Source organism: Platichthys flesus, chromosome 9 (assembly GCF_949316205.1).
Source record: "Platichthys flesus chromosome 9, fPlaFle2.1, whole genome shotgun sequence".
NCBI classification, from domain to species: domain Eukaryota; kingdom Metazoa; phylum Chordata; class Actinopteri; order Pleuronectiformes; family Pleuronectidae; genus Platichthys; species Platichthys flesus.
This window is the reverse complement of record NC_084953.1, coordinates 2,050,444-2,074,726: the sequence shown is the minus strand read 5'-3', so window position 1 is coordinate 2,074,726 and position 24,283 is coordinate 2,050,444. Positions and strand designations below refer to the sequence as shown.

Genomic DNA, 24,283 nt, shown 5'->3' with positions numbered 1-24,283 from the left:
CTGATCAGGCGAATGTTCTCAAAAGATCTGAGATATAAACGCAGGTTGATTCCAGAATGAACCTTCAAATTCAAATCAGTTCTCAAAGGTCCCCGAGGCCGATGAAGAGAACCTGACGCTGTTCCTGAAACAAGTGAACTTCTGGTGTTTTCTTCATGATGTACAGTTTCCTTCCCAGTGATCCCAGCATGTGTCTCCTCCTCAGGTTCCTGAAGCAGCTGATGGGCAAGTTCACGAGCAGCATGCAGCTGCAGCTCACCTGCTTCCACCCGTCGTCCGTGCAGCCTGTGAAGAGATGAACCGTCTCTTATCTGAATCATCTAATGAAGCTTCTCTCTTATCACTGTGTTCACTCATCTCCGCTCTTCTCAGAATCACTTTCTGCTTCACCCGATTGAACCCTAATGTGTGTCTGTGTGATCTTATTACTGTGCCGGACAGTCCCAGATGAGCTGGTTATGCTAATGACTCTAATGTGGGACCACGGGGGGGGGTTGTGTCTCGGCGAAGACACGCAGGTCACGACCCCGTCTGAGCTCCGAGGTAAACGTCTGTCCTGAACATTCAAAGAAGCCACTGAAGCTTTGTCCTGTGACATTTCAGTCGCCCAATAAAGTGAAACAACTTCCTGTTAAACCGTCTAATTACATTTATTTCTTATTATTTATACAACCCACACTGTAGGGAGCAATCCAGATGTTTCAGCTTCACTTCATTTATCTGTGTTCACAACTTGGACCAGATGTTTGTCGATCTTTGACCGATTTAGCTCCAAAAGTGAATCATCTGCAGAAACACACCCAAGTGATGCTCCCACCAAGTTAGGTCAAAATCCCATCATGCATTGTTGAGTTGTTTTGGACACACACACACACACACACACACACACACACACACACAGAGGTTTCAAACGAACAATTTGCATTACTGCACATTCGTTTTACACCAGTGGCTTCAGCCCATTCATCTGTGGAGCTCCAGCTCTCTGGTTCACTCAGGCTGTCTGGCCCCAGGTCTGTGGGCGGAGGATGTGAGCTCAGGGTGTGATATCAGGGCGTGTGCAGGGCGTGTGCGATTGGGGGGGGCGGCAGGCCGTTAGTCAGGGCCGCGTTCAGAAGACGCTGCAGGTGAATCCAGATGAAAGTGTCCTGACGGTAACAAAGTGAGACGTGTGGTAAGGATCAGGCGGAGGAGACGCCCACGGCTCTCACGAGAGACAAGGGTTCATCTGAGGACCGTGTGGACGTGGTGTCCTCGTGCTGTTGAGACGATCTGAGACGTTTCACCGTCAGGTTTCTTCAGACTTTCTGTTGTTGTGTGCGTTGCTCTGGGGGAAAGCCACGCCGCGCCGACAGGAGCTGTTTTGATTCTCTGTGTTCTAAACTTAGCTCTCTCTCTCCTCCCACGGATTCATTCACAAAAACAAGATCAAAGCCCCAAACTCCACCCGCTCTCCACCCGCTCTCCGTTTACAGTAACAGAGCTGAGAGGGAGTTTCTAAAAAAGATCCTTATTTAACTTGAATTCACCAGAAAATTTGTTCCATCACGGACGAGGAACATCCTCTGTGATCTGGTTTCTGTGTTAGAAGAACTCTGTCATGTGAGGACCTGTGAAGATTCACTGTGTCTCACCCAGATGTTGTCGAGCAGCTGGACAGACGTTCAGAAACTGTGCGACTCTGGAGATTTGTGTCATTTGACTCAGTCCAATTTCAGTTTTCTATTCAAATGTAAAAAAACATGTTTGCTCTCGAGGTGACACCTGAAAAACTGGAGTTTTGATCAAACTAAAAATAAATGTAGTAAATATTTGTGTCCACGTGCTTCACGATGACTTTGGAAACACTCGTTATTATTTTTATTATAATAAAAATTATAATGTTATTATAATGTCAGAGCAGTTAATGTCTTAATGTTACAATTTGACAAAAATGGAGTTTATGAAACAGGAAGAAGATGCATCAGGCTCAGGACAAATACTCACTGATCAATATGATGTTGGTCTTTAATGGTTGGTCATAAGATTTTGGAATCTATCAATTTTCCTCTGTTTTGTGTGAATTAGTCAAAAATGCTTTCAGTGCTTTTACTGAATAAAGTAAAAACAATAACTTAGATCATAAATGAATTAACAACCAATCACACTGGGACCTGAATAATAGTTTCTATGAACAATCATCACAACGTTTGTCTCGTTCAGGACATTATTTCACATATTTGTCTCAAATTTATCCATTTTTACCTTTTCAAACATCAACTTTTACTTTAATTTAATCCCATGACTTGTTTTCTTACATTTTGTCCACTTGCTTTGATCAATAATAAAGATCATAACTCAGCTCTGGTGTTGTGTTAACATCTGTCTGCAGGTCAGTGGTTTTCAGAGAAAACTCCTCGAGTGATTTTATCTTTTTCTCGTCTTCTCGTGAAACTGCTTCTCAGCAGCGACACGTGTGTTTGTGGCTTTTCTGTTGTTGTGATAGTTTTTCCATGGAAGTGGAAACGAGACTCTGATCTATGAGCAGAAACCAGGAAGCCTCTTTCTCCTCAGCGCGGAAAGTGTCGACCGACCTCTTCCTCTCGCCGGCTCCCCTCGTCACGTCATCACGCTGTTTGTGATAAAGAGCTGTTTGATTAACCAGCTTCATCCTGCAGCTGACGCACACTTCCTGCTCTCACACACACACACACACACACACACATACACTGACGTTATGAACACAGGTCGTCACTCTTTGCTCCATTTGTTGAAATGTGAACCTTCATTGAAACCTCAACCTCAGATCAGATCTGCAAGTCAAGTGATTGAGTTTCTCTCATCAACAACCAGGCACCTTAATTCAATCATAATTTAACACATGGTTGTGAAAGTGTCCCAATAGAAATATAAGTACATTAATTATAACCAGTTTATCTCTAATATTCAACAGGAAACTTTTTAAATATGTGAAGAATTGTTACAGCCGCAGCTCTTCAGGTTCAGGAAGCAGAGGATCATGGGTAATATCCAGTGTTCGGTTGTGTCTACAGGGGGCGCTGGTGCACAGTGACATAGTGAAGCTTTAACATGTTGAACCTCACCAAGACAAAATCTGTAAAACCCAGATTGTTTCTTTACGTTTCGGTTTTAAAACAAAACTCTCGGCAAGAAGGTGAATAATAACAATTTTTTATTTAAGGCACAAAAATGTAACATACAGTTTATTTTTTATTTACAATCACCTGAGCTGTCATTTCTGTTTTGTTTAAAAAAGTATAAAAGAAATAAGTGGTCGCACAAAAATACAGAAACACACACACACACACACACACACACACACACACACACACACACACACACACACACACACAGTCTGTACGGGTCACACAGTAACTGTCACTAAATGTCCATCATGCTCATCCTCATGTGTCAAACTGTCCAGGTTCTTCCTCTGGTCTCAGAGACTCGCTCGCTGCCTCGTGTGGACATGTCCTCCGGGGACGTGTGTCTCCTCCGGGGACGTGTGTCCTCCAGGGGGCGCTCACTCCTGCAGGCTGCTGCTGCTGCTGCTGCTGTGGTGGTGATGGTGCGTGACCCGCTGGAACTCCTCCGAGCTGCTGAAGTGGTCCTGGACCCCCGGGAGGTCGTAGCTGCGGTAGTAGTGGCCGCCCGGCTGCTGGGCGTAGTACAGGAGCTGCCGGGCGAACAGTGGCTCCACCTAGAGGACAGACACAGACACACGGGTCAGGGGACTGGCTCCAGGCTGTGAGCTCTTAAAGGCCCAATGTGGAACTCCGGCCTCTAGGGGTCTCGTGATCAAAACTATGACAATAGGCCGATCGTGAGGTGAAGCAGTGAAGGATCATGGGAGTTGAGGTGTGGCTCATGTTCACGGACGAGGTCATGTGATCAAGTTTTATTCACGTGACCAATACAATAAGTTCAATCTGGCTAAATCAAGTTTTCATTTCTCTGGGTTGGAATTTGTTGGAAGCATTTTGGATTCTGAGGATCAGAGGTGATGTCATCATATGAAGAATATGGGGGAAATTCTATCTTTAAAAAAGTAGAAGTGGGTTTTACAAGTTGGTTTGAAAAGTGAAACATAGATTTAAATTCACTTGTGACTTGATCGCAGCTCAAAGGTCCGTTTAGTTTCTGTTTCCAGAGCTTTCAGCTGTGAATCATTGTTATAACAGATGTGGATCAGCCTGATTCCCCCTCTTCATGGTCACCCATGTGGAAATGTTTCTCACTTCAGCCGTTTCCTTTTTAATCTGCAGGGGGAATACAGGTTGTGTTACTTCCTCACCTGGACGCTGAGTGTGCGTCTTTGTCTCTGCGGGTCCAGACACTCGTCCCCGAAGCTGAGCAGCACCTGCAGGCGAGGCAGCGGCCGGCCGTGGAGCCCGAAGCTCTGCAGCTCTGCTCCAAAGGGAAAACACACCAGAGATGGAACCGTGAAGTCAAACCCAACGACTCTGATTCAAATGAGTTCAGAAGAAGTGGATTTGAAGGTCGTGACCTTTGGGCTGATTTGTGTGGAAAGTCCAGGTCACATCATGCAAATACAAGAAGCTGTCAGACAGCTGGAGAGAGCGGCGAGTGGGAGGAGATGATGTGTCATGTGACTGTGACATCATCAACTTTCTACTCTGAACTTTTCTATCTGAGCTGTTCGGTGCTGGGGGGGGGGGGGGCAGGGCAGGCATTCATTTGAAGAGTTTTACAGAAACTTTCCCCAAAGATACAAAAACAGATTTGACTTTTTATTCTCACTCACTGTTAGTTTGTGTATTGATGTTGTAATTCAGTGACACATCTCTTTCTCTTAAAGTGGATTCATGAGATGTTCCACTGGTTCTGAAGCTGGTTCCACAATCACCACAGATTCTTCTTTAAGTCTGCAGCACTTTAATAATCTATAACTGTATAATAAACTATATTTAACACATTTACCTGTTTCTCATGCTTTAGACCTAGAGTCAGTCCGACCCAACGGTTCCCTAATGAAACCACATGTAAGTTCCCTGGATCCAGGTTTCTATTCGAATCTGAACCAAATTGTTCAAAATCTAAAATATCAGTCGTCTGAACATTTAGTTTATTAAGATTATTCTTGATAACGATGTCACATGACGAGTTTTTAACATCTTTTAAGGTGATTATCTTTGTGTGTGTTTTGGTTGTGGTCAGTTGATCAGACAGGTATTTGAAGAAGTTCTCCAGGGATTAAAAGACAGACGTAGACTGGATGTCCCCGGCGGCTCGTCCCCGGCTCACCTGTGAGGTAGTCCTGGCTGTGCAGCAGTTTGCAGGTGACGTCTCTCTCCAGCTTGTTGAGCTTGTCCCCGTACTGGGACGGTCCTCCCTGCCAGTACACTCGGCTCTGACACAGCCTGCAGGCGTAGAGTCCGTCCACACCCATCCACAGTAACACCCCCCTCTCCAGGGAGGACGGGGGGCTCGGGGGACAGTCCTCCGTCCTCCTGGGGGCCGACAGGGTGTCCACGGGCAGGGGGACCACATCGGGGCCTCCGGGCATCAGGCTGAGCTTCTCCTCTGGGGAGCAGGGCGTGATGTGGCAGCCCTTCGGACTGGAGGTGGTCACCTCCCTCACCAGGCTGTCCCGCATGTACACGGACACGTGCAGGCGGAAATCTGGATGGAGAGGAAGAGGAGGAAGAAGAGGAGGAGGAAGAAGAGGAGGAGGAAGATGAGGTATTAAACTTTTCATATTTACATTCTGTTGAAGTTTTCTTTCTCATTTGTGGATTTATCTCTAACGTCTCACTGAACTTCAAACATGTCATTTAAACACATCAGGTTGAGGATCTTAGCAAATTCAACTTTACATGAATCTTTACTGGTTTATATAAATATTCAGGATTATTGTCTGATCCGTAAGATTCGTTATGAAACCCCTTATGACAAGGAAATGTAACTGAACTTTGATATTTTAAAGTTTCATAGCTTCTCAGGAAATAAACGTTAAAATACAGATATATAATCCTGAATGCACGTGTTTATTCTGTAGAATAAAAGTTTTCATGACCACAAACAGATCGAATTATCGTCTGATCTATAAATCCTTCGAGCTCTTTGACTGAACTTTGGTTTCACATAGAAATCTCCTCTTCTCCTCAGAGAGGTGAAGGATCCGGACCCAGAATCCTCCAGAGAAGCAGAAATGAGAGTTCACCTGAAACGGCCTCGGCTGATCTGATGCCAGCGTCCAGGGAGAAGGGGGGCGGAGCCTGAGCGTCAGCCGGGCCGTACGAGTAGATGGACGCTCGGAGCTGGTAACCTGTCAGAGGCACACGTTCAGATGGTTACTACAACGGCCCCGGACGCTAGTGTGTGTGTGTGAAGTGTGTGAAGTTGCAGCATCGAACCGTTCTCTATGGACGGGCCCTGCCAGGACAGGCTGCGGGGGGGGCAGGGACACTGGGAGAAGGGCAGCTCCGGCGTCGGCTCCGGACAGAAATCTCTCCAACTGCACTCGGGTGTCGTCACATACTGAGGCATCTACACACAGACACACACACATCATGTACTGAGGCGTCTACACACAGACACACACACATCATGTACTGAGGCATCTTCACACCGACACACACATGAAGTTGATATGAGTCAAACCACTCCTTCACCTGATTCACCTCAAATACTTTTAACGCTCTGCAAAGATATGTATTTTTATATAGTTTCACGTTTTGTAATATTGCTTTTGTATTATTTATCCTACTCGTAATTAAACTGTATTTAGTTTGACATCTGTGAGCGTTTGAATGAGTTTATATTGAAATTAAAAGTTAGTTGTGAAAACAGAAGAACACAAGTTTTATTCTCCAGATTAAATCCTCAGTCTATTCCCTAAAATATCAGAAACCAACTTTACTTAACGTTCCATCCACTAACATGGAGGAGGCTGGGGTTGTGACAGGTCCTGCAGCCAGCCACCAGGGGGCGATTGAGTTGCTGCTGATTGATATATCTCTAATATTTACTTTCCTTGCACTTTGTAAACTGTGTTTTACTATATAAGTACTATATAAATAAGGTTATTATTAATATTTTTAAATCACACAGCTGTAAGTGTAGTTAATGAGTCTGTGAATCCTCCTCACCTGAGACTGCAGAGCCGGGTAGGGGTGGACCTGGAAGCCCATTGGACTCAGGGGACTGTCCTCCTGTCGAGGTCCTGGAAGACAGACACAGAAAAGACTTAGAGGACTGTCCTCCATTCAGAGAAGAGACTCAGAGGACTGTCCTCCATTCAGAGAAGAGACTCAGAGGACTGTCCTCCATTCAGAGAAGAGACTCAGAGGACTGTCCTCCATTCAGAGAAGAGACTCAGAGGACTGTCCTCCTGTCAGAGAAGAGACTTAGAGGACTGTCCTCCTGTCAGAGAAGAGACTTAGAGGACTGTCCTCCATTCAGAGAAGAGACTCAGAGGACTGTCCTCCATTCAGAGAACAGACTTAGAGGACTGTCCTCCATTCAGAGAAGAGACTCAGAGGACTGTCCTCCATTCAGAGAAGAGACTTAGAGGACTGTCCTCCATTCAGAGAAGAGACTCAGACTGTCTTCCTGTAAGAGAAGAGACTCAGACTGTCTTCCTGTCAGAGAAGAGACTCAGAGGACTGTCCTCCATTCAGAGAAGAGACTCAGAGGACTGTCCTCCTGTCAGAGAAGAGACTTAGAGGACTGTCCTCCATTCAGAGAAGAGACTCAGAGGACTGTCCTCCATTCAGAGAAGAGACTCAGAGGACTGTCCTCCATTCAGAGAAGAGACTCAGACTGTCTTCCTGTCAGAGAAGAGACTCAGAGGACTGTCCTCCATTCAGAGAAGAGACTCAGACTGTCTTCCTGTCAGAGAAGAGACTTAGAGGACTGTCCTCCTGTCAGACGGTTCCTCTTGTGGTGATGACATCTTGACCTCAAACTGTGGTTAAGACGTTTGACTTTTCAAACTGTTCATTAGAACTCTGATAAGTTTTTGACCTTTATCAGAGAATTTCCAGATGTGATCAGATCAAAACCGAAGTTAATCACAAAGTCTCTGATATGAGATGAGATACGTGTGTGTGTGTGTGGGGGGGGGGGGGGGGGGGCACTGACTTTTCTTGGCGCCCTCCGGGATGATGCGGTACACCTTGTACGGGTCGGAGATGTCCAGCTGGCTCCGCTCCACCATCTCCTCGAAGTCGTTGCTCTTGTTGAGGGCGCAGCGCAGCCGCGTCTTCCAGGTGGGGGGGTCCGGTTTGTCGATGCCCTCCCGGAACTTGCCCTTGAACAGCGCCCAGGCCTGCGGACGAGAGCCCGGCACACGGTTAGACACGCTGGGGGCTCGAACACACGGGACCGCGCAGCCGGCAGATGTGCAACGAGCTGCAGGTTTGATATCAACTGAACATCTGGAAGTGTTTTCTAACGGGAACGTGTGAAGCTGGTGCAGCCTCTCGGCTCTCATGGAGGTAGAGGAGGCAGAAAGTCAATATTTAGAGGTTTTACCAAATTTACCTTTAGGATATAGAACATATTATATTTCTACAACAAGGTAACGCACATACTGTGTTATATTATTTTATGTTTACATCTTTAAATGCTTAAAGTTCTATTCTTGCATGGAACTATTGTAACAACACAGTTTCCCTCTGGGATCAATAAAGTATTCCTGATTCTGATCTTTACATCAAATATAAAATACATCATGACAAATTGTAATAGCAAGATAATACAAAAAATGAGCATTTCAAAATAAACTAGTATATACATGTGCTTGGTAAATAGAATAAGATATAAAAGGTGGAAGGAAACAGTGTGAGATATTAGTCATTTTTGGACAAATACAATTTCTCCAGTTTTATAAAGCGTTTTAATTTTTAAAAACTATATTTTATGGCATGAATCCATAAGTTCCAGCCTCTGCAGACTTAGTGCGTAAAGTTCTTTACTTTGGTTCAACACATGAACGTATTAAAAGAGAAATGATGAATGATTGAAAAGCTAATTTCTCATTTTTCTCCATTTACACCATGTTTCATCTCTTTCTCCTGTTCCACCGCTGCTCCTCTGATAGTCACGTGCTTCTTTACGCACGCGGGCGCGTGGCTCGTACCTTGAAAAGCGCGGCATCCTCGTCCCGGTTGTAGTCCTGCTTCCCGGCGTGTTTCCACGGGATCCGGAAGATGCTCTTCTCGTCGTTCTCCCACACCAGCCCCGGGTACTTCCCAGTATCCACCTGCTCGATGAGCCACTGGCGCAGCTTCCCGTTCCCGCTGCTCGTGGAGCCTCCGTAATCCAGCTCGGCGTTCATGTCTGTCCAAACGCACGGAACAGGTCTGCTGTCAGGTGCTGCAGTGTGTGTCTGTGTGTGTGTGTGTGTGTGTGTGCCCAGGTTAGATCGTGTATCTGCCACCCCCGCCTCGCTCCCCGGCTCCCCCCCGCAGAGATGTGCCCGTGAGCCCTGACGCGTCTTACCTGCGAAACTCGAAACCCGAGAAACTTCAGAAATCAATCAAAGTGTCAGAAAGTCAGAAAGTCCTCATCATGACCGAGGAGCCGCTTAAATCCTCCAGCCCGAGGCAGGAGGGGGGGGGGGGTGGAGACCCGGGGCCGGAGGACGCACCTGCTGCCGCCGGGGACCCGCCTCCATCCTCCAGGGCGCACGGAGGTAAGACGCCCGGGGGAGGAGAGGGGAGGAGCGGGGGAGGAGGGAGGAGGGGAAACCCTGCCGGAGTAAATCAGAAGTGACACGACCGCGCGCGTGGAAAGTTCTGTCGAGGAGACGAAAACATTTCTCTGAAGTGATAACGTTTCACGAAGAGAAGCTCGTGGACCAGATAGAGAAGTTCCTACAGGACGATTCAAGAGAATCACTGTGACAAACTGGAGGAGGTTCTGATTATCACGGGTCCACTGACTCTATTAGATTAGAGATTAGAGATATTATCTGGATTATAGATTCAACCACGAAATACACTGAAGATGAATCAATTTCGGAAGTAAAAAGTTCATATTTTTAATGTTTCCTTGAGTAAAAGTACAACAAGTAGAATCATCACCATCTTTATCCAATGAGTATTTAGTGTAAAAGTATTCGAGGCTCCTCAGTTTTATGGATAAATTATCTTTATTTGTCAGTTTTACACAATTCACACATCATAGAAAATAAACAAGATGAAACTATCATGAGCCTGATGTGTTACATCTGATGGATGGATTAACATTGACAAGTAAAAGTACAATAGTTTCATATTCATGTAAAGTATCTGAATAAAATCACTAAGAAAAGTATTTCTGTTATGTGAGGTGTTTTATTAATGGAGCATTATGATAAGCAGCAGTTTAATATTGCGTTTTATTTGAGGTGTGGTTCCCTTTCATGGTTTTATCTTCGTTGGACTAAACAAACTTTATTCAAACACAATGAGGTGAAAGTAGTTTTCAGGTCGAACTGGTCTCAGAATATTAAAGTAAAATTATCAAAACCACAAAAAAACACTCGTTTACAGACAGAAATCCTGATTCTGAAATAAAAACATATTATAACAATATATTATGACTGTCATATTATGACTGTCAGTGCTGATTTAACATGATTCTACTGTTGAAGCTGAGGTGGAGCTACAGTTTTAAACATATATAATATGAGTAGTATCACTTTGTGGTTTTTGTACTTTTACTTTAAATTACTCTAATTCTTCCACGAGTTCCACCAAACAACTCTTTCTCTCACTTTCTTTCAATCATTAAATAAAAAGTGTAAAGACCTTAAATTATCCCAAGGTTTAAAATAATGATCTTAATAATATATTTGTATTTTCTTGTTAATAATCAGTTTCCCCTTCAGATCTAAATTGTAGATTTTCCAGTGACCACTCGCTGCTGAAAGTTGAAAATCTCATGTTGATTCATGATTAAAACAAATGAACATGTTTAATTTTCCTGGAGCAGAAACGTTTGTGTGAATCGTTGATATTTGTGTTTTTTTGCGTTTATTCAGTTTCTATTGTCGATTTCTCAACAACACAAACAAACATTTATCCTCAGAAGCTGTGAGGTCCAGTGATTCACGTCTTCCACACTGTGCAGAAACTAATACTCATAATTCAAGTAAGAGACACAGCATAACAGAACTGAGTGGGGAGGAGGGGGGGTGAACGTGCACTCACACTGTGGACTGTATGTTTCCTTGTTGTCCTGCTTGACTGCCCGAGCGTGTTATTTTGACAGTTAGTGGCGAGGACACGACGAAGGGGACAGGAGACGAGGACATTCAAGAAAAATCCCCTCGTCACAAGACTTCAGAGTGTCTCTGTTAGAACAACGTTCAACACCGGGACCGAACCGCTCCCTCAGAGTCGAGTGGTTCTGCTGGCTCTGCTGGTTTCTCTCTGCAGGATCGACCCTGAAGAGTCCATCCTGCCACCGCTCTGGTCCTGACGAGGTCAAAGGTCAGCGCCCCGGGCCCACGGTCCTCGGCTGCTCCAGCTCGGACGAGAGGAGACGGTTTGTGGTCAGGTTCGACTTGTGGCCGCCGCCGGAGTGATGCTGGTCGTGATGGCGTTGCTGCTGCTGCAGGTGGACTTCCGGGTTAAAAGAGCGACGAGCTCCTCCTCGTCGTTGAAGGTTTGATTCCCGTACCGCTCCTTCCACGACGCCCGGTACTGGAGATGGAAAGAAAGAGTGTAAACCAGATCAAACCAGATCAAACCAGTGTCCGGCTGAGGTGAAGTAAAGAGGAGGGAAGTTTTTAGTCCTGGTGACGTCTGTAGTTTAACCAGATGTTCACTGAGTCAGGAAACAACAACAACAGCTTCAAATATCAGAGGAGTACAGATCTTTATCAACTTCACTTTGGGTTGTTTGAATATCCAGATAAATCCAGATTCCACCGCACAGTCAAGAAGCAAAAGATCACAAGTTAGAGACAAACATGAGCAATTCTACAAGTTCTGATGGTAGAGCTAAGAAAAGGAAAGGAAGTGGCGTGATAAACAAAATTAATTATCTGTTATAAAACATATATATCATAGTTTCAAACTGTGTTATTCCCTGAAAAATACAGATAACAGTTGAAGAATGGCCGAAATCCTGGATCTGCTCTTTAATCCACATAAAAGTTCAGTTGAAATGTTTTCAAATGGTTTTTGCCCAACAGACGTTATCCCCATGTGTGGCCACAGGGGGCGCTGCTCCTCAGTCAAACTGCACAGTGTTGCTTTAACCTGCAGCCGCGGGGGGGGGGATCTCATGAGCAACATATTTTTTCCATATTTATTCACATAAATAAATAAACACACAGGTAGATATTTGACACTCGTTCTTGGGGATCAGCGTTAAACCTCAGCGTGACCTTAGAACGACCTTGGGCCGGGACCACCTGTAGCCTCTGACCCCCCCCCCCCCCCCCCCTGCAGGGTGTCACTCACCTCTTTCAGCTCCATGTTTTCAAACTCCTCCAGCTGCTTCAGGAAGCCCAGGTTGGGCCCCGCACACGGCCGGGCCGCCCTCACCGCCGCCAGCGCCTCCACCCAGCCGCGGCCCGTCACCGTCATGATGTAGGCCACCACCAGGGTCACGCTGCGGGACACGCCCGCCACGCTGAGGACACACAGCTCCACGTTGGTTGTGATAATCAGGACATTAGGTTTCTGAGATTCTCCTCTCCAGTGAACTAAGAAGTGAAACCAGCATTTTTTCCCCCCCGAGCTGTGGTTAAATGTCAGAATCTGGTCGTTTGATACCAGAGAAAATGAAAGATGATGAAATTAAGTTTTTGTCAGAGAGGTTTTTGTTGTGGTTGAAAATGAAAATGTAATTTATGGTTTTCAGTTCAAGACCAATTCTCACAAATATCAGTGACATATTAGGATCTGAGGTCGTCCAGGTTGAAATTAATAACAAAGGCTCTGTTGTTAGAACTTTAAATATCTATGGAATATAACATTTTCCTGAAGGAAGAGAAATAAACCTTGAAGAAGTCTCACCAGTGAACCAGGCAGCCTTCTCCCTTCAGGCGAGACTCGTGGATGAAGGTGATGCTCTCTCTGAAGTACTGAGTCCTGATGGGAACACAAACATTAAAACCCTCCGACAATAAAACAACATGTTAACACAACATTACCTGTAAGTTTATTTATTTCTGCAGTTGTTCATATTCCACCAAATAACATGGAACCTTCAGACAAAGGACTTCATAGATTTACTGTTTGATTTTCTGATAAAATAAAATAAAACCTAAGTTGATATTACCAGTGTTTTTCAGCTTTCAACCAGATACTGTAAATAAAATGCATCTACATCGGGGTCCCGCCCATAAACAGACTCGACCAATCGTCAGCCAGTCTCAGATGTCAATCAAGACGTCTCAGCATGTTTTAATACCATCAAACCAAATTTGATCTGAGACTTGAACACTTGAACATATGTCAGCGTGATAAGAATTAGTATTTTAACTTTTTTATTGTCTCCGTGTCCCATCTGCTAACATGGAGGAGGCGGGGTTTATGACCTACACGGCAGCCTGCCACCAGGGGGCGATCGAGACGCTTCAGCTTCACTTTGAATTTACAGTTTGTGATTTAGATCCTGAAAATTATAATTCGACTCTTGTTAATTTGCTTTTGATTTAAACGTTGTACTCGTTGATGCTTTAGAAATTATATTGAAGAAGTTTAAAGTATTTGTACTTCATACAGTACATGCAGTAGATACACATATACACAGGTGTAAGTATAATGAAGTACTCACAGGTCTTGCTTGGAGTGATCAGCAGCAGATATACACAGGTACCTCATGTCCTGGTGGGGGACGGAGAAGTTTAAACTCAAACTTAACTTAAATATTTGAACGCAGACAAACCTGAGAACTTTTACTACACAACATCACGCGGCAGCTCAGAGGGTTGATGGTTTAAATCCTGACTCTAACTCACTTCTTGTTTCTGGGTGAGCGGGACGGCCCCTGAAGACGTGAACCTGCTGACCCTGCTGTGCAGAGCCGGACTCTTACGGCATAAAGATGTCGGCCTGTGTGTGTGTGTGTGTGTTTGTGTCTATATGTGTGTGTTTGTAGCTCAGTGCACCTGGCAGCTGACGGTACATGCACACTGGACAGAAACTAGCTCGTCCCGTTATGACTGCAGCGCTGCAAAAACCCCAGAGCTCCTCTGGGACACAGCGAGCTCTGGAAGTGGTGAAGACAGGACAGGTCGCACTCACACGAAGACAAAACCACAAACAACTGCAGCACACACACACACACAATCACACACACACTTAACACACTCTAACACGGTAATAAACATGCAAATGAAAGATCATCAGTAACATTACTCCTGTGTTATTGTCTTTTAATCCGGTTTTACTTTGATTATTCATGTGTTTGTTTATTATTTATTGTCAGGTTTGTTGTGTCTAGTGAGGAGGAGGAAATTAATATTATTATTATTATTATTATTTAACGTGTTCACCGACAGGAAGAGTCAAGTTTTGTGAACAAATACAGAGAAGAGTTCTTAAATCTTTGCATAGTCAGTTTTCAAAACTCAACCATGACTCAGTGAAAAATCCAAAAGACTGACTCACACACACTCACACACACTTACACACACACACACGCAAACACACACAGACACTCACTCACACGCACACATCATATGACTTCGGAGGACATTTCATTTAAAACTTGTCTTCAACTTAAAGTTTACTCTTTTACACTGTCCCCACACCCAGAGTAATACCTGCACCATACACACACACACACACACACACACACACACACACACACACAGAAGATGCACACTCTAAGACATGCACACATTGAAGAAGCATGTCAGTGTAATTGTAATCGTGGGAGATATATTGAAGAGAACGCAAATCTTTGTTCATTAGTCATTTAGTCGTTCTTCAAAACTCACCATGACTCAGTGATACACCAACACACACACACACACACAGACACACACCCACACACTTATTGTATACACACAATGTTCATATTAGTGTGGATGAGCTCCGAGATGTTCTTGTCGATCGGATCTCTTGTAAATCGAACGTCCGACCTCAGATGTTCGCATGTTGCAAATTCTTGATTTCCTCTGTCAGGAACCATCGAGCTGTTTTCCCAGAAATCAAACCAGTAAGCAGTTTGACCGTTACATGCAAATCCACCAGTTTGACCCGAGCTGAGTCATCGCTGAGCCACAGAACTCAGAGAAGCTGCGAGTTACTTAAACAACACACGAAGAGGATTTCTACAGGAGCCGATGAATGAGTTCAGACCCAGTCCCTTTTTGAAAGGGTTTTGGTGGTTGACCAGTTTAAGTAGTGATACCGTCAAGTTGCTGTTTCTCTTCAGCGTTCGGTGAAACACACGAGCAGGGACGGAGAAAGTGCTCTGGAACCTCTGGATTCTTTCTCATGTTCGCTTTCAACGAGAAAAGATGAAAGTTGTGAAAGCCGGCGCTGAGAGAAGATCTCGAGATTTTCAAAAACACGGCGAGAGGAATGAGAAGTTCAAATTCATCAGTAGAGAAAAGATTACAGGTTTATTTATATACATTAAAAGTGTGGGATTAGATTTTTCTACTCTTTATATTGCAGGAAAGGCAAAGAATATTATATTATATTCTTTAACGCAGTTCCACTTTTAGGACTTTATGGAGTTCAAGCTGCTTGTGTGATGAATTTAGTTTATTCCATATTCCAGCAGCGTCAGTGGTGAAAGTTGACAAATATAAACTCAGATATTTGGTGGAATCCCAGTTAATCATAAACCATATCAAACTGTTCCCCTTCCTGTTAATATTTTCTGTTTAATGAGCTCACCTACTTTAATAACCAGTTAATTGTCTTTATTTTTTAGAAACATTCTGTCAAACATCTTCTTCTTTTTGTCTTTTCAGTTTCTCTTCTGATGAATGTGAAGATTGTTTTCTGGACCTAATTTATCAATGATTTGATAACGATCAGGTGGACTGGACGCTGTCGAGAGGAGGCTGTGGCTTCACGTCGGGGGTCAGGGGTCACAGGGTCACAGGGTCACAGGCCGACTCACGCACACACACACAAAGAGACGAGCTCACCTCCAGGACGGGTGCAGCTGTGTCGTGGATGGACAAGATGTGGCTGATGTTGTGCTGAGCCAGCAGCTCCTTGTCTCGAGCATCTGGGGACAGAAAAACAAGAAATTGCAAATACTCCGCCCGTCCAATCACAAATGATCTCTTCTAGTCTCAAACCTAATTTAAGCACTTTCTGCCCATCAACCCCCCCCCCCCCCTTCAAATGTGTCCCAAGCAAATGTGGCCCTCAGAGTTTTCTGCTCTGGTTTTGAACTGAAAGAAAAACCGGAAAACCAATGTTTCTAAAACAGGGCCGCAGCTTGGCCCAAAAGCAAGAAACAGTAATTGTTCTAATCAAATTTTGTTCTTTGAAAGGAAGCTAAGTGTTCTCCACCTTGGACAGATGTGTCTTCACCTCTGTGTGCTCATGCTTTGCAAGTTGGCAGGATGCAGGACGATGCCACGTTCAGCTGCAGCCAACCCACCTGACAGATACATGACTCACAGTAAATCCTCCAGTGATCCTGTTGCACATTTTATCTGCAGATGAACCGTGAGACACAAATAACAGCTGACGGCAGAAGAAGAAGATCCAGCATCCGTGAGGCCGAGCGGCTCAACGGCCTCAAGGTCAGAGGGCGACCACGAGCGCCGTGGTTATGGGCTGTCGGGAAACTGATATCACAACGAAGTCAAAGACAAAAGCTGTCACGACACATGTGATCTTTATTATATGTAATATCTGCAGAAGCAAGATTAAAGCACCTGTAGATAAAAGCTAAATTAAAACCTTTGCAATCTAATCTATGAAGATTCTCCTTCATCCAGGTCATGTGAGCTAAACATGTTTACATATTTAACTCCAGTTTCCTTTTTTACAACAATGTCCAAAACAATGTCCAACTCCTGAAAAAATAACTGCATTTTAAAAAAAGTCCAGATGAAAATTCTGGAAAAGATTAATCTCTGAGTTTATTAAATTAAAAGGTTTGGAAGCAACAAAAAATACCTACATTTTGAAAGTAAATTCAAAAGATGTAGCCGCCATTTTGAAATTGCTGCTGGGTTCAGGCTAGGACTCCCAGACGTTTCTTTTTAAAACTCGGTAAAGTAGAATTTTAAACATCTGCGACAAAGTTAAAGTTTATTTTGCAGATGAGTGTGTTTATGGGATTTAAAAGAGGATCAACAGGATAATAAATAAACTCACATGTTGGCGAGTTAATTATTTCTTTTTTGAGGTGAAATTCTCATTAAATGTGATCATAAGCTTCTTTTAGTTTTTTAACTTCGATGCAGTTTGTTGCTCAAACCTCAGAAGTGAATCCAACATGTTGCAGAGTTTATCACGAGGCTGGTGAAGCAGCAGAGACCCTGGTGGTGCTGCCACTTTCACACGTCTTCATTCCATGTGCTGGAGGCCGTTCACACCGGGGACACCCCGACACCGCGGGGCAACCCCCCCCCCCCCCCCCCCCCCCCCCCACAGCGAACCTCGTGAGTTCTCTAGAACCAGCTCTCACAAACAGTTTCCTCCAGCTGCTGAAAAACCTTTAATCACTAAAATACTCTGTGTGATCTCCGCTCTATAGAAACCGAGCTCGGTGCCGCGTCTCTCACGAGGAACTGAAACACACTCTGATCCTGAGAATCACTCAATGCTTCACTCACCTTTAATGTTTCCCAGGTAGAGATTCGGCAGGACCTGCAGAAAGTTCAACATCCGGTTAAATCGAGAATTCAGAAGCTGATTTAACTGATTTATGGATTTAATGTGACTTCACGATACTGCACCTTGTTGATTCCGTTACCCATCTCAGCTGGAGGTCTCAGGAAGCGTTCAGCACAGGTCCCAATATAAAGTCCTAGCTTCAGGAGCCGGTCACTGGATCGACATCATCCTGAGCTGCAGCAGCTTTTATCTCCATCGAACTCCTTCAACCTGAAGCTAATCAGTCACGAGCAGCGACTTCATCATCTGACGACTGGTGTGTGAGAGGCTGCAGGTCATAAAGCCTTCGACGCCTCGCTGGCACCTCGTTGAGAACTTGTTGCTCCGCATGACGAAACGTGACCTTCGCAGTGGGACGAGTATATTTAGACCGGGAGCGAGTCACGGGACGTGGATCTGCACATGCCGACGAGACAAAGATGGTCGCAGGCCAGAGGGTCAGGCCTGGATATCACTATCTGCTGAGGTGCTATGATGTCAACTTCTTCATGAGGCTCAGAGAACACGCGTCACCTCAGTGGATTCTAATGTAAAGGAGACATGACATGTTTTACTGTCTTTCTTGACTCTTGTGTGTTGTAAAGGTTTTTCTGTCAAGTTTAAAAGTCTGAAGGGAGCTCCTCACATGAAGTGACATCATGATGCCCCAGATGAAGGCCAGAGATCCATCTGTACAAACCTGCAGAGCTCCATGAAGAACCCAGTGTCCCACCAAGGTGCCAAGTCAGATCTCGACCGGCCGGGACGCGTTGACATGTTGTCTCATAACCGTCTCCTCTGATGAAACACACATGTGCACGGATCCTGCTCCTGTTTCCTCAGCGCCGACAGGTCCAGCTTGTTGATGAATGGATATTTTGATCTGAGCCTTTTGGATCCGATCTGCGGCTGCCACGAGTTTTGAGACTGAAACAAAGATGAAGTGAAAAGTGAAGCATTCCTGGAGCCGTGTGCTCGGCTAAAAATACCCTAAAACATTTGCTTTACTACGAAGTAAGACTCGGCTCATGTTTACAACCAGCAAGGACGAGATGTTCTCTGTCTGTTGGTTCAGCTGCTTACGCCCAAGATTCTTGAGTTTTTCCAGAGGGGCTGTTTTCTAGAGAAATGGAGCGAGCGGGAGAGCTGAGGATATTTTTTTTCATTTCTAAATTGGAGGATTACAAATATCTGAAGATGAATAAAAGGGACCAACAGACGTAGAAGACGTCGACTTGAAGTAGGTGTAAACGTTGGTGTAAACAAAAACACATGATTTATACGTCATGTCCTGCTTCCTGCTGCTCTATAGGCTCCGCCCCCTCGCCTGAATGACCCGAACCAATCTCCTTATGGGAAAGACGAAGATGTACAGACCCAATTTTCCAGAGTCAATGTCTGAAAACAGTTGAAACCACAAACGTTTATACTTAATTTCACGGCAAAGCGTCCTTTAAACGTTGAGATATTTCAGTCTGGGCCCAAATATATTATAATACCATAGTTTGGACTGATCAGAATCAGAATCAGAATCAGAAGTATTTTATTGCCAAGTAGGTTTATACCTACAAGGAATTTGCTCTGGTTATTGGTGCTTACAATGAACATAGAAACATAAAACGCAATAAATACAACATACATAGGAAAAGCAATAAAAAATAGAAAACCAGTATATATTTACTCACTGTTTACTTCTTATTTACTCACTTTTTTCCAATATTTATACAAAGTAGCATTTATTTTGACATAAACATTTCTGAATAAAAATATATGAAAGATAAAAGATATAAAAAGTGAAGTACAAAGTGAAATTCAAAATGCAAAACAGTATACAGTGTCCGATTGCAATATGCAATGTAATACAGTATAATATAATATGAGATAATGTGTTAATTTATTAATTTAACACATCCTTGAGGTGTGGGGGTGGGGTGGGGGGCTGATGGACATAATATATAATATTGTAGTTAATCCGAATACAAACCAACATCCAGCAGATATAAATGAAGTTTCATAAGGAGACTGTTGGTGGAGCTATACTCTCTCGACTGTTTTATGACTCTTATAAACCTGATTGTATATTAGAATTAAAGAATCCCCCCCCCCCCTCCTCTATATTCTGAATGTGTTGATGTGCAGTGGACATCCAGTGGAATCTGAATCAGTCGCTGCACTTCCAGTAAATTCTGCTGCGTCTCCGACACGTCGCTCTGAGGCGATGGTGGTATTTATAGCTCGTGTGTTCCTGTGTGAGGCTCCGACGCTCTGACAGAGCAGAGTGGAGGCGTTTACAAAAAGAGCAGCGGGTGAGTGTGAACAGCTCATCACAGAGCGGCAGGCCCTGCTGGCTGGATTCAGTGTAGCTCAAGCTCCGTAATAGCTGTTGCTTTATCAAATAACAGAGAATAATGAATGCAAATGTTCTAAGTTGTCATAAACCCAGTGATTGGAAGAAGAAGCTGCAGAGAATGTTTAATGGTTTTACTGAACTCACTGAGAAAAGGATACTGGGAGTGAGGACGACTCTTGTTCGTCCCAAACTGAGATTCAATCATCTCAAAAACAGTTTAACATGTTAAAAAGCTGTGGTGCCATCATGAGGTCATGGTTGATGCACAGTGCAGGGGTCTAACGTGTGAAGGATTGAGCGGCATCTAGTGGTCAGTTTGAGTACAGCAGCCAACATGACACCTCACCTGCCCCCCCCCCCCCCCTCTCTCTGCTGAGTCATAGAAAACCATGAGAACTTCATCATAAAACTGTGAAAGGTCACAAGAGTCCGTGTTCAGGTCATAACTCATCACGTTTCACTTACACGCCCAAGTCACAGAGTCCAAATGAAATAATCATCTATCCGCTGAACTCTCATTAATTTAAAATGTTGCATTTCATCAAGATACATCTCTTCATTGACACTTTAATTTGTATATGTCATGTTTCATTATATTTTAGCTTATTTTTGTGGTTCTCCGTAACACGACATAACGTAACATTAAGGAGATTCATTCAAGATCATAATTCTACCTGTGAAGTAAAACCTAAGCAGAAGATAATTTGAAGGAGCCGGATGTAAACAAACACATTTAGTTAAACGTGCAACTTTATGTGAATGATATTTGTCTTTCCGGTAATTCGGATACTTTCACTTTAAATTTTCATCAGCGACCAAGATGACGTGAAAGTCCCAACGTGAAACCAGCTTCCTGAACGTCTTCGGTCAGAGGTGGTCAAAGTTCACTCTCTCCCTCTCTCTCTCCTCGTGTGTGTGTGCACCTCTCTCTCTCTCTCTCTCTCCCGTGTGTGTGCACCTCTCTCTCTCTCCCTTGTGTGTGCACCTCTCTCTCCCTCTCTCTCTCTCCCGTGTGTGTGCACCTCTCTCTCTCTCTCTCTCTCTCTCTCTCTCTCAGTCATGGCTCGGTTAGGGTTACTCACTGGACGTTTCTTGAATCTCAGATCCGACACGATAAGGGTCCTGACAGCAGCTCGAACTTACTGGTAAATATTCAGTTGTTCCGTTTTTTTAAACTCACCGTTTTCTGTTTTGCACGATTCTTTAAGAGAGTCTGGGAATGAGAGAGAGAGAGAGAGAGAGAGAGAGAGAGAGAGAGAGAGAGAGAGAGAGGAGAGAGAGAGAGAGAGAGAGAGAGAGAGAGAGAGAGAGAGAGAGAGAGAGAGAGAGAGAGAGAGAGAGAGAGAGAGAGAGAGAGGAGAGAGAGAGAGAGAGAGAGAGAGAGAGAGAGATGCACTCAGGGAGAGAGTGAACTTTAACCTCTGAAATTCCTGCTCTGCATTTCCTCATTCCCGTCAGCTGTTAGGAAACATTGGTATTTGAAATTTGTAGTAGTATCCATTATTATGATTTTGCATTATAGTTATACTCATAATCAGTATTATATTTAATATATTTTGTAGTAAAGACTTTTACCGTCTTCATGTTTTAAGTGTTTTTTTTATATATTCTATTCTATGTTATCTATTCTTACTTTTGTTCTGTCTTGTTTAGGTCTCTGTTGTTTTATCAACAGCACTGACATGTTTACGGTTTAATTGAAATATTCTGTCATCATATTGCCTGGATGTGCCTGACTGTGTGTTTCCCCTGCAGCTCGTCTTCAGGGGCCTCGGCTCGGCAGCGTGTGAACGGCGTGGATCTGTTCTACGAGCAGACGGGTCGAGGGGATCACGCCGTGCTGCTGCTTCCTGGAGCTCTGGGTAAACACCACAAGCTCCATGTTGCAGTTTGTAAAGAACATACAATCACCTCCTCGAGTCATACTTGTGTAACGTGTTCTTTGGTCTTTTCCACCACAGGAAGCGCGAGGACAGATTTCGGACCCCAGCTCAAGTCTCTGAACAAGGAACGCTTCACTGTGATTGGCTGGGACCCTCGTGGTCACGGACGATCCCGCCCCCCGGACAGAGACTTCCCCGCCGACTTCTACGAGCGAGATGCAGCCGATGCAGTGGATCTGATGAAGGTGATTTGAAATCAATAGATTCTTCTCATAGATTGATGAAATCAAAATATCAAGGGTTTAATAAATGCAATTATAACTCTGCAAAACAACATTTCTAATGAATATAAAGTTAAATAAAGACACTGTTAATGAATGAAAACAATGAGAACTCTTTGAGGATCCACTTTTCAATGCAGCCTCGTCTCCTCTCATCTGTTGGCTGTAAACATGAGCAGTTTGCTTGTGATTTAGAGTGTTTGTCATTTCTTCGGCAGTCACTGGGTTTCTGTAAGTTCTCTCTGCTGGGCTGGAGCGACGGAGGCATCAGTTCTCTGATCGCAGCAGCCAGGAGCCCGGACCTGGTCCACAAGCTGGTGGTGTGGGGATCCAACGCCTGCGTCACCCAGCAGGACGTGGACCTTTACAACGGTACTGACGGCCCCTGGGCTTCCCTTTCAATCTGTGCACGATCTAATGTAATAATCTGTGTATTCCTTGGCTCAGCGGTCCGGGACGTCTCCAAGTGGAGCGCGAGGATGAGGACGCCTATGGAGGACATGTACGGAGCAGAAGTCTTCGCTAGAACCTGGGCAGCCTGGGTGGACGGAATCACGCAGTTCATCAAGAGACCAGAAGGTGATGACGTCGTGCTGCTATAGACCACAGACTGTTTACCTCATAACATTTAGGATGTAAAGACTTAGAGTCATTGTCAAATATATTATATGGATATAATAATGGTTGCCAGTTAGAGACGCCCAGTGTTTGAGCCTCGATGTTTAGAACAAGCTGTTGTCCCCTCCAGTCTTTGTCAACGGGACTCAGTGTCTCTGCAACAGCTGAAGACACAGAAATGTGTCAAACTTGTCTCAAGGGTCCTGCATTTCTTCTTTAATGCCCAAAAAGGTGAAACAAAAATGTTCTATCTCTTTCTTGTTTATTAATTCTTAATCTTCATCTGACATTTTGGTGGTCCAATGTTAAATGACCCTTCCCAGGAGATTGAAATCCAAAGAGTTGAGGAACAGTTACTTCTTTTTTTTCCAGATTCATTATTTTGGGGGTTTTGCACAAACATGGACACATCTGGACAAAAACTTGTGTACATTTTTGCCACAAGAGCTCTATAAGTTTCAACCACTGGGAGTAAACTGGTTTTCACTTTGACGTCCTCTGGTTAGGGAGCATCTGCATGGAGTGTCTGCCCCTCATCACCTGTCCAACCCTCATCGTCCACGGAGAGAAAGACCCCATGGTTCCCATCTTCCACCCTCAGTATCTCTACAAACACATCAAGGGATCTCGGTGAGAACATTCACATATTTAAAAATCCACCAAACTACATCAAATTCAGAAAAACATGAAGGTAACATGTGAAAAACATTTTTTATTTCTTTCCAAAATGTAGATTACATCTGATGCCAGAGGGGAAACACAATCTGCACCTGAGGTTCCCTGAGGAATTCAACAAACTGGTGGAAGACTTTTTGGAAGAATGACTCAAACAGTGAGACAATCACGTCTATTAGGTCAATGCAAATATTCATATTCAAAGATTTACTTTAGTCATTTATTGGATTTCTACCTGGCTCATTTCCAAAATACGTTTACTGTAAAAAATCGGAATTTTGTAAAGAAAGGTGGTACCTTGTTTGTCGTTTATGTTACTCTTTAATATTGGTACTTTTGTCTGTTACACATAAAAGTGAGAAGATTGGTCAATAAATTGATCTTTAGCTAATCTGATAATTGACTATTGATCTGTGTTATTTTTCAAGCAAAGATGTCAAATATTATTTTCTTCTTTTGCTCCATTTTATAGAAAAGATCTGCTGCTTTACTTTGATTCATGAAACATTAAAGTCTCTTGGAATTTTCTTCTGTATTTCTGAATTTAGGGGTTTTATTTATTTCACCTGGTTTAATTTTTTATGTTATTAAAATGTCTATCTGATATGTAGTATTTTATTTTATTAAATTTTCCTTGAGTTTAGTTTATTTTGTTTTATTTGACTTCACTTTACTTCACTTGATCTGTTTTATTTTATTTTTTACTTC

General features: G+C 43.8%; 4 protein-coding genes across 7 annotated transcripts in view; 2 read left to right on the top strand and 2 right to left on the bottom strand.

The window, feature by feature from the left end:
- The window catches only part of exoc2 (exocyst complex component 2), a 41,315-nt gene extending 40,679 nt beyond the window's left edge, over positions 1-636 (top strand). Inside the window, exon 28 of the mRNA XM_062395439.1 lies at positions 206-636. Within this exon, the coding sequence (XP_062251423.1) occupies positions 206-299 (94 nt within the window). The 3' untranslated portion in view covers positions 300-636. The remainder of the gene's footprint in view (positions 1-205) is intronic.
- Positions 637-3,163: 2,527 nt separating this feature from the next.
- LOC133961327 (interferon regulatory factor 4-like) lies at positions 3,164-9,527 on the bottom strand. The gene is made up of 9 exons (XM_062396430.1): positions 9,469-9,527; positions 9,107-9,306; positions 8,107-8,293; positions 7,113-7,186; positions 6,378-6,510; positions 6,185-6,289; positions 5,266-5,643; positions 4,295-4,407; positions 3,164-3,700 (listed from the first exon to the last, which is right to left on the bottom strand). Exons 2-9 carry the CDS (start codon positions 9,302-9,304, stop codon positions 3,524-3,526), a joined length of 1,365 nt encoding a protein of 454 aa, XP_062252414.1. The 5' UTR covers positions 9,305-9,306; positions 9,469-9,527; the 3' UTR covers positions 3,164-3,523.
- Positions 9,528-10,123: 596 nt separating this feature from the next.
- On the bottom strand, positions 10,124-21,318 carry LOC133960506 (dual specificity protein phosphatase 22-B-like). 4 transcript variants are annotated; one of them, XM_062395161.1, is made up of 8 exons: positions 21,299-21,318; positions 17,852-18,695; positions 17,729-17,762; positions 16,079-16,161; positions 13,744-13,793; positions 12,981-13,055; positions 12,423-12,594; positions 10,124-11,657 (listed from the first exon to the last, which is right to left on the bottom strand). In XM_062395161.1, the coding sequence occupies exons 2-8, from the start codon at positions 17,870-17,872 to the stop codon at positions 11,508-11,510; spliced, it is 585 nt and encodes a 194-aa protein (XP_062251145.1). In that variant the 5' UTR covers positions 17,873-18,695; positions 21,299-21,318; the 3' UTR covers positions 10,124-11,507. The 4 variants fall into 4 exon arrangements, with proteins under 4 accessions (XP_062251145.1, XP_062251144.1, XP_062251147.1 ...); XM_062395160.1 differs by lacking the exon at positions 21,299-21,318 and having other exon boundaries at positions 17,852-18,313; positions 18,469-19,020; XM_062395163.1 differs by lacking the exon at positions 21,299-21,318 and having other exon boundaries at positions 17,852-18,185; positions 18,469-19,020.
- Positions 21,002-24,179, top strand: bphl (biphenyl hydrolase like). The gene is made up of 7 exons (XM_062395158.1): positions 21,002-21,263; positions 21,874-21,980; positions 22,080-22,246; positions 22,501-22,654; positions 22,730-22,861; positions 23,407-23,530; positions 23,634-24,179. The coding sequence occupies exons 1-7, from the start codon at positions 21,178-21,180 to the stop codon at positions 23,722-23,724; spliced, it is 861 nt and encodes a 286-aa protein (XP_062251142.1). The 5' UTR covers positions 21,002-21,177; the 3' UTR covers positions 23,725-24,179.
- The last annotated feature ends 104 nt before the right edge of the window (positions 24,180-24,283 follow it).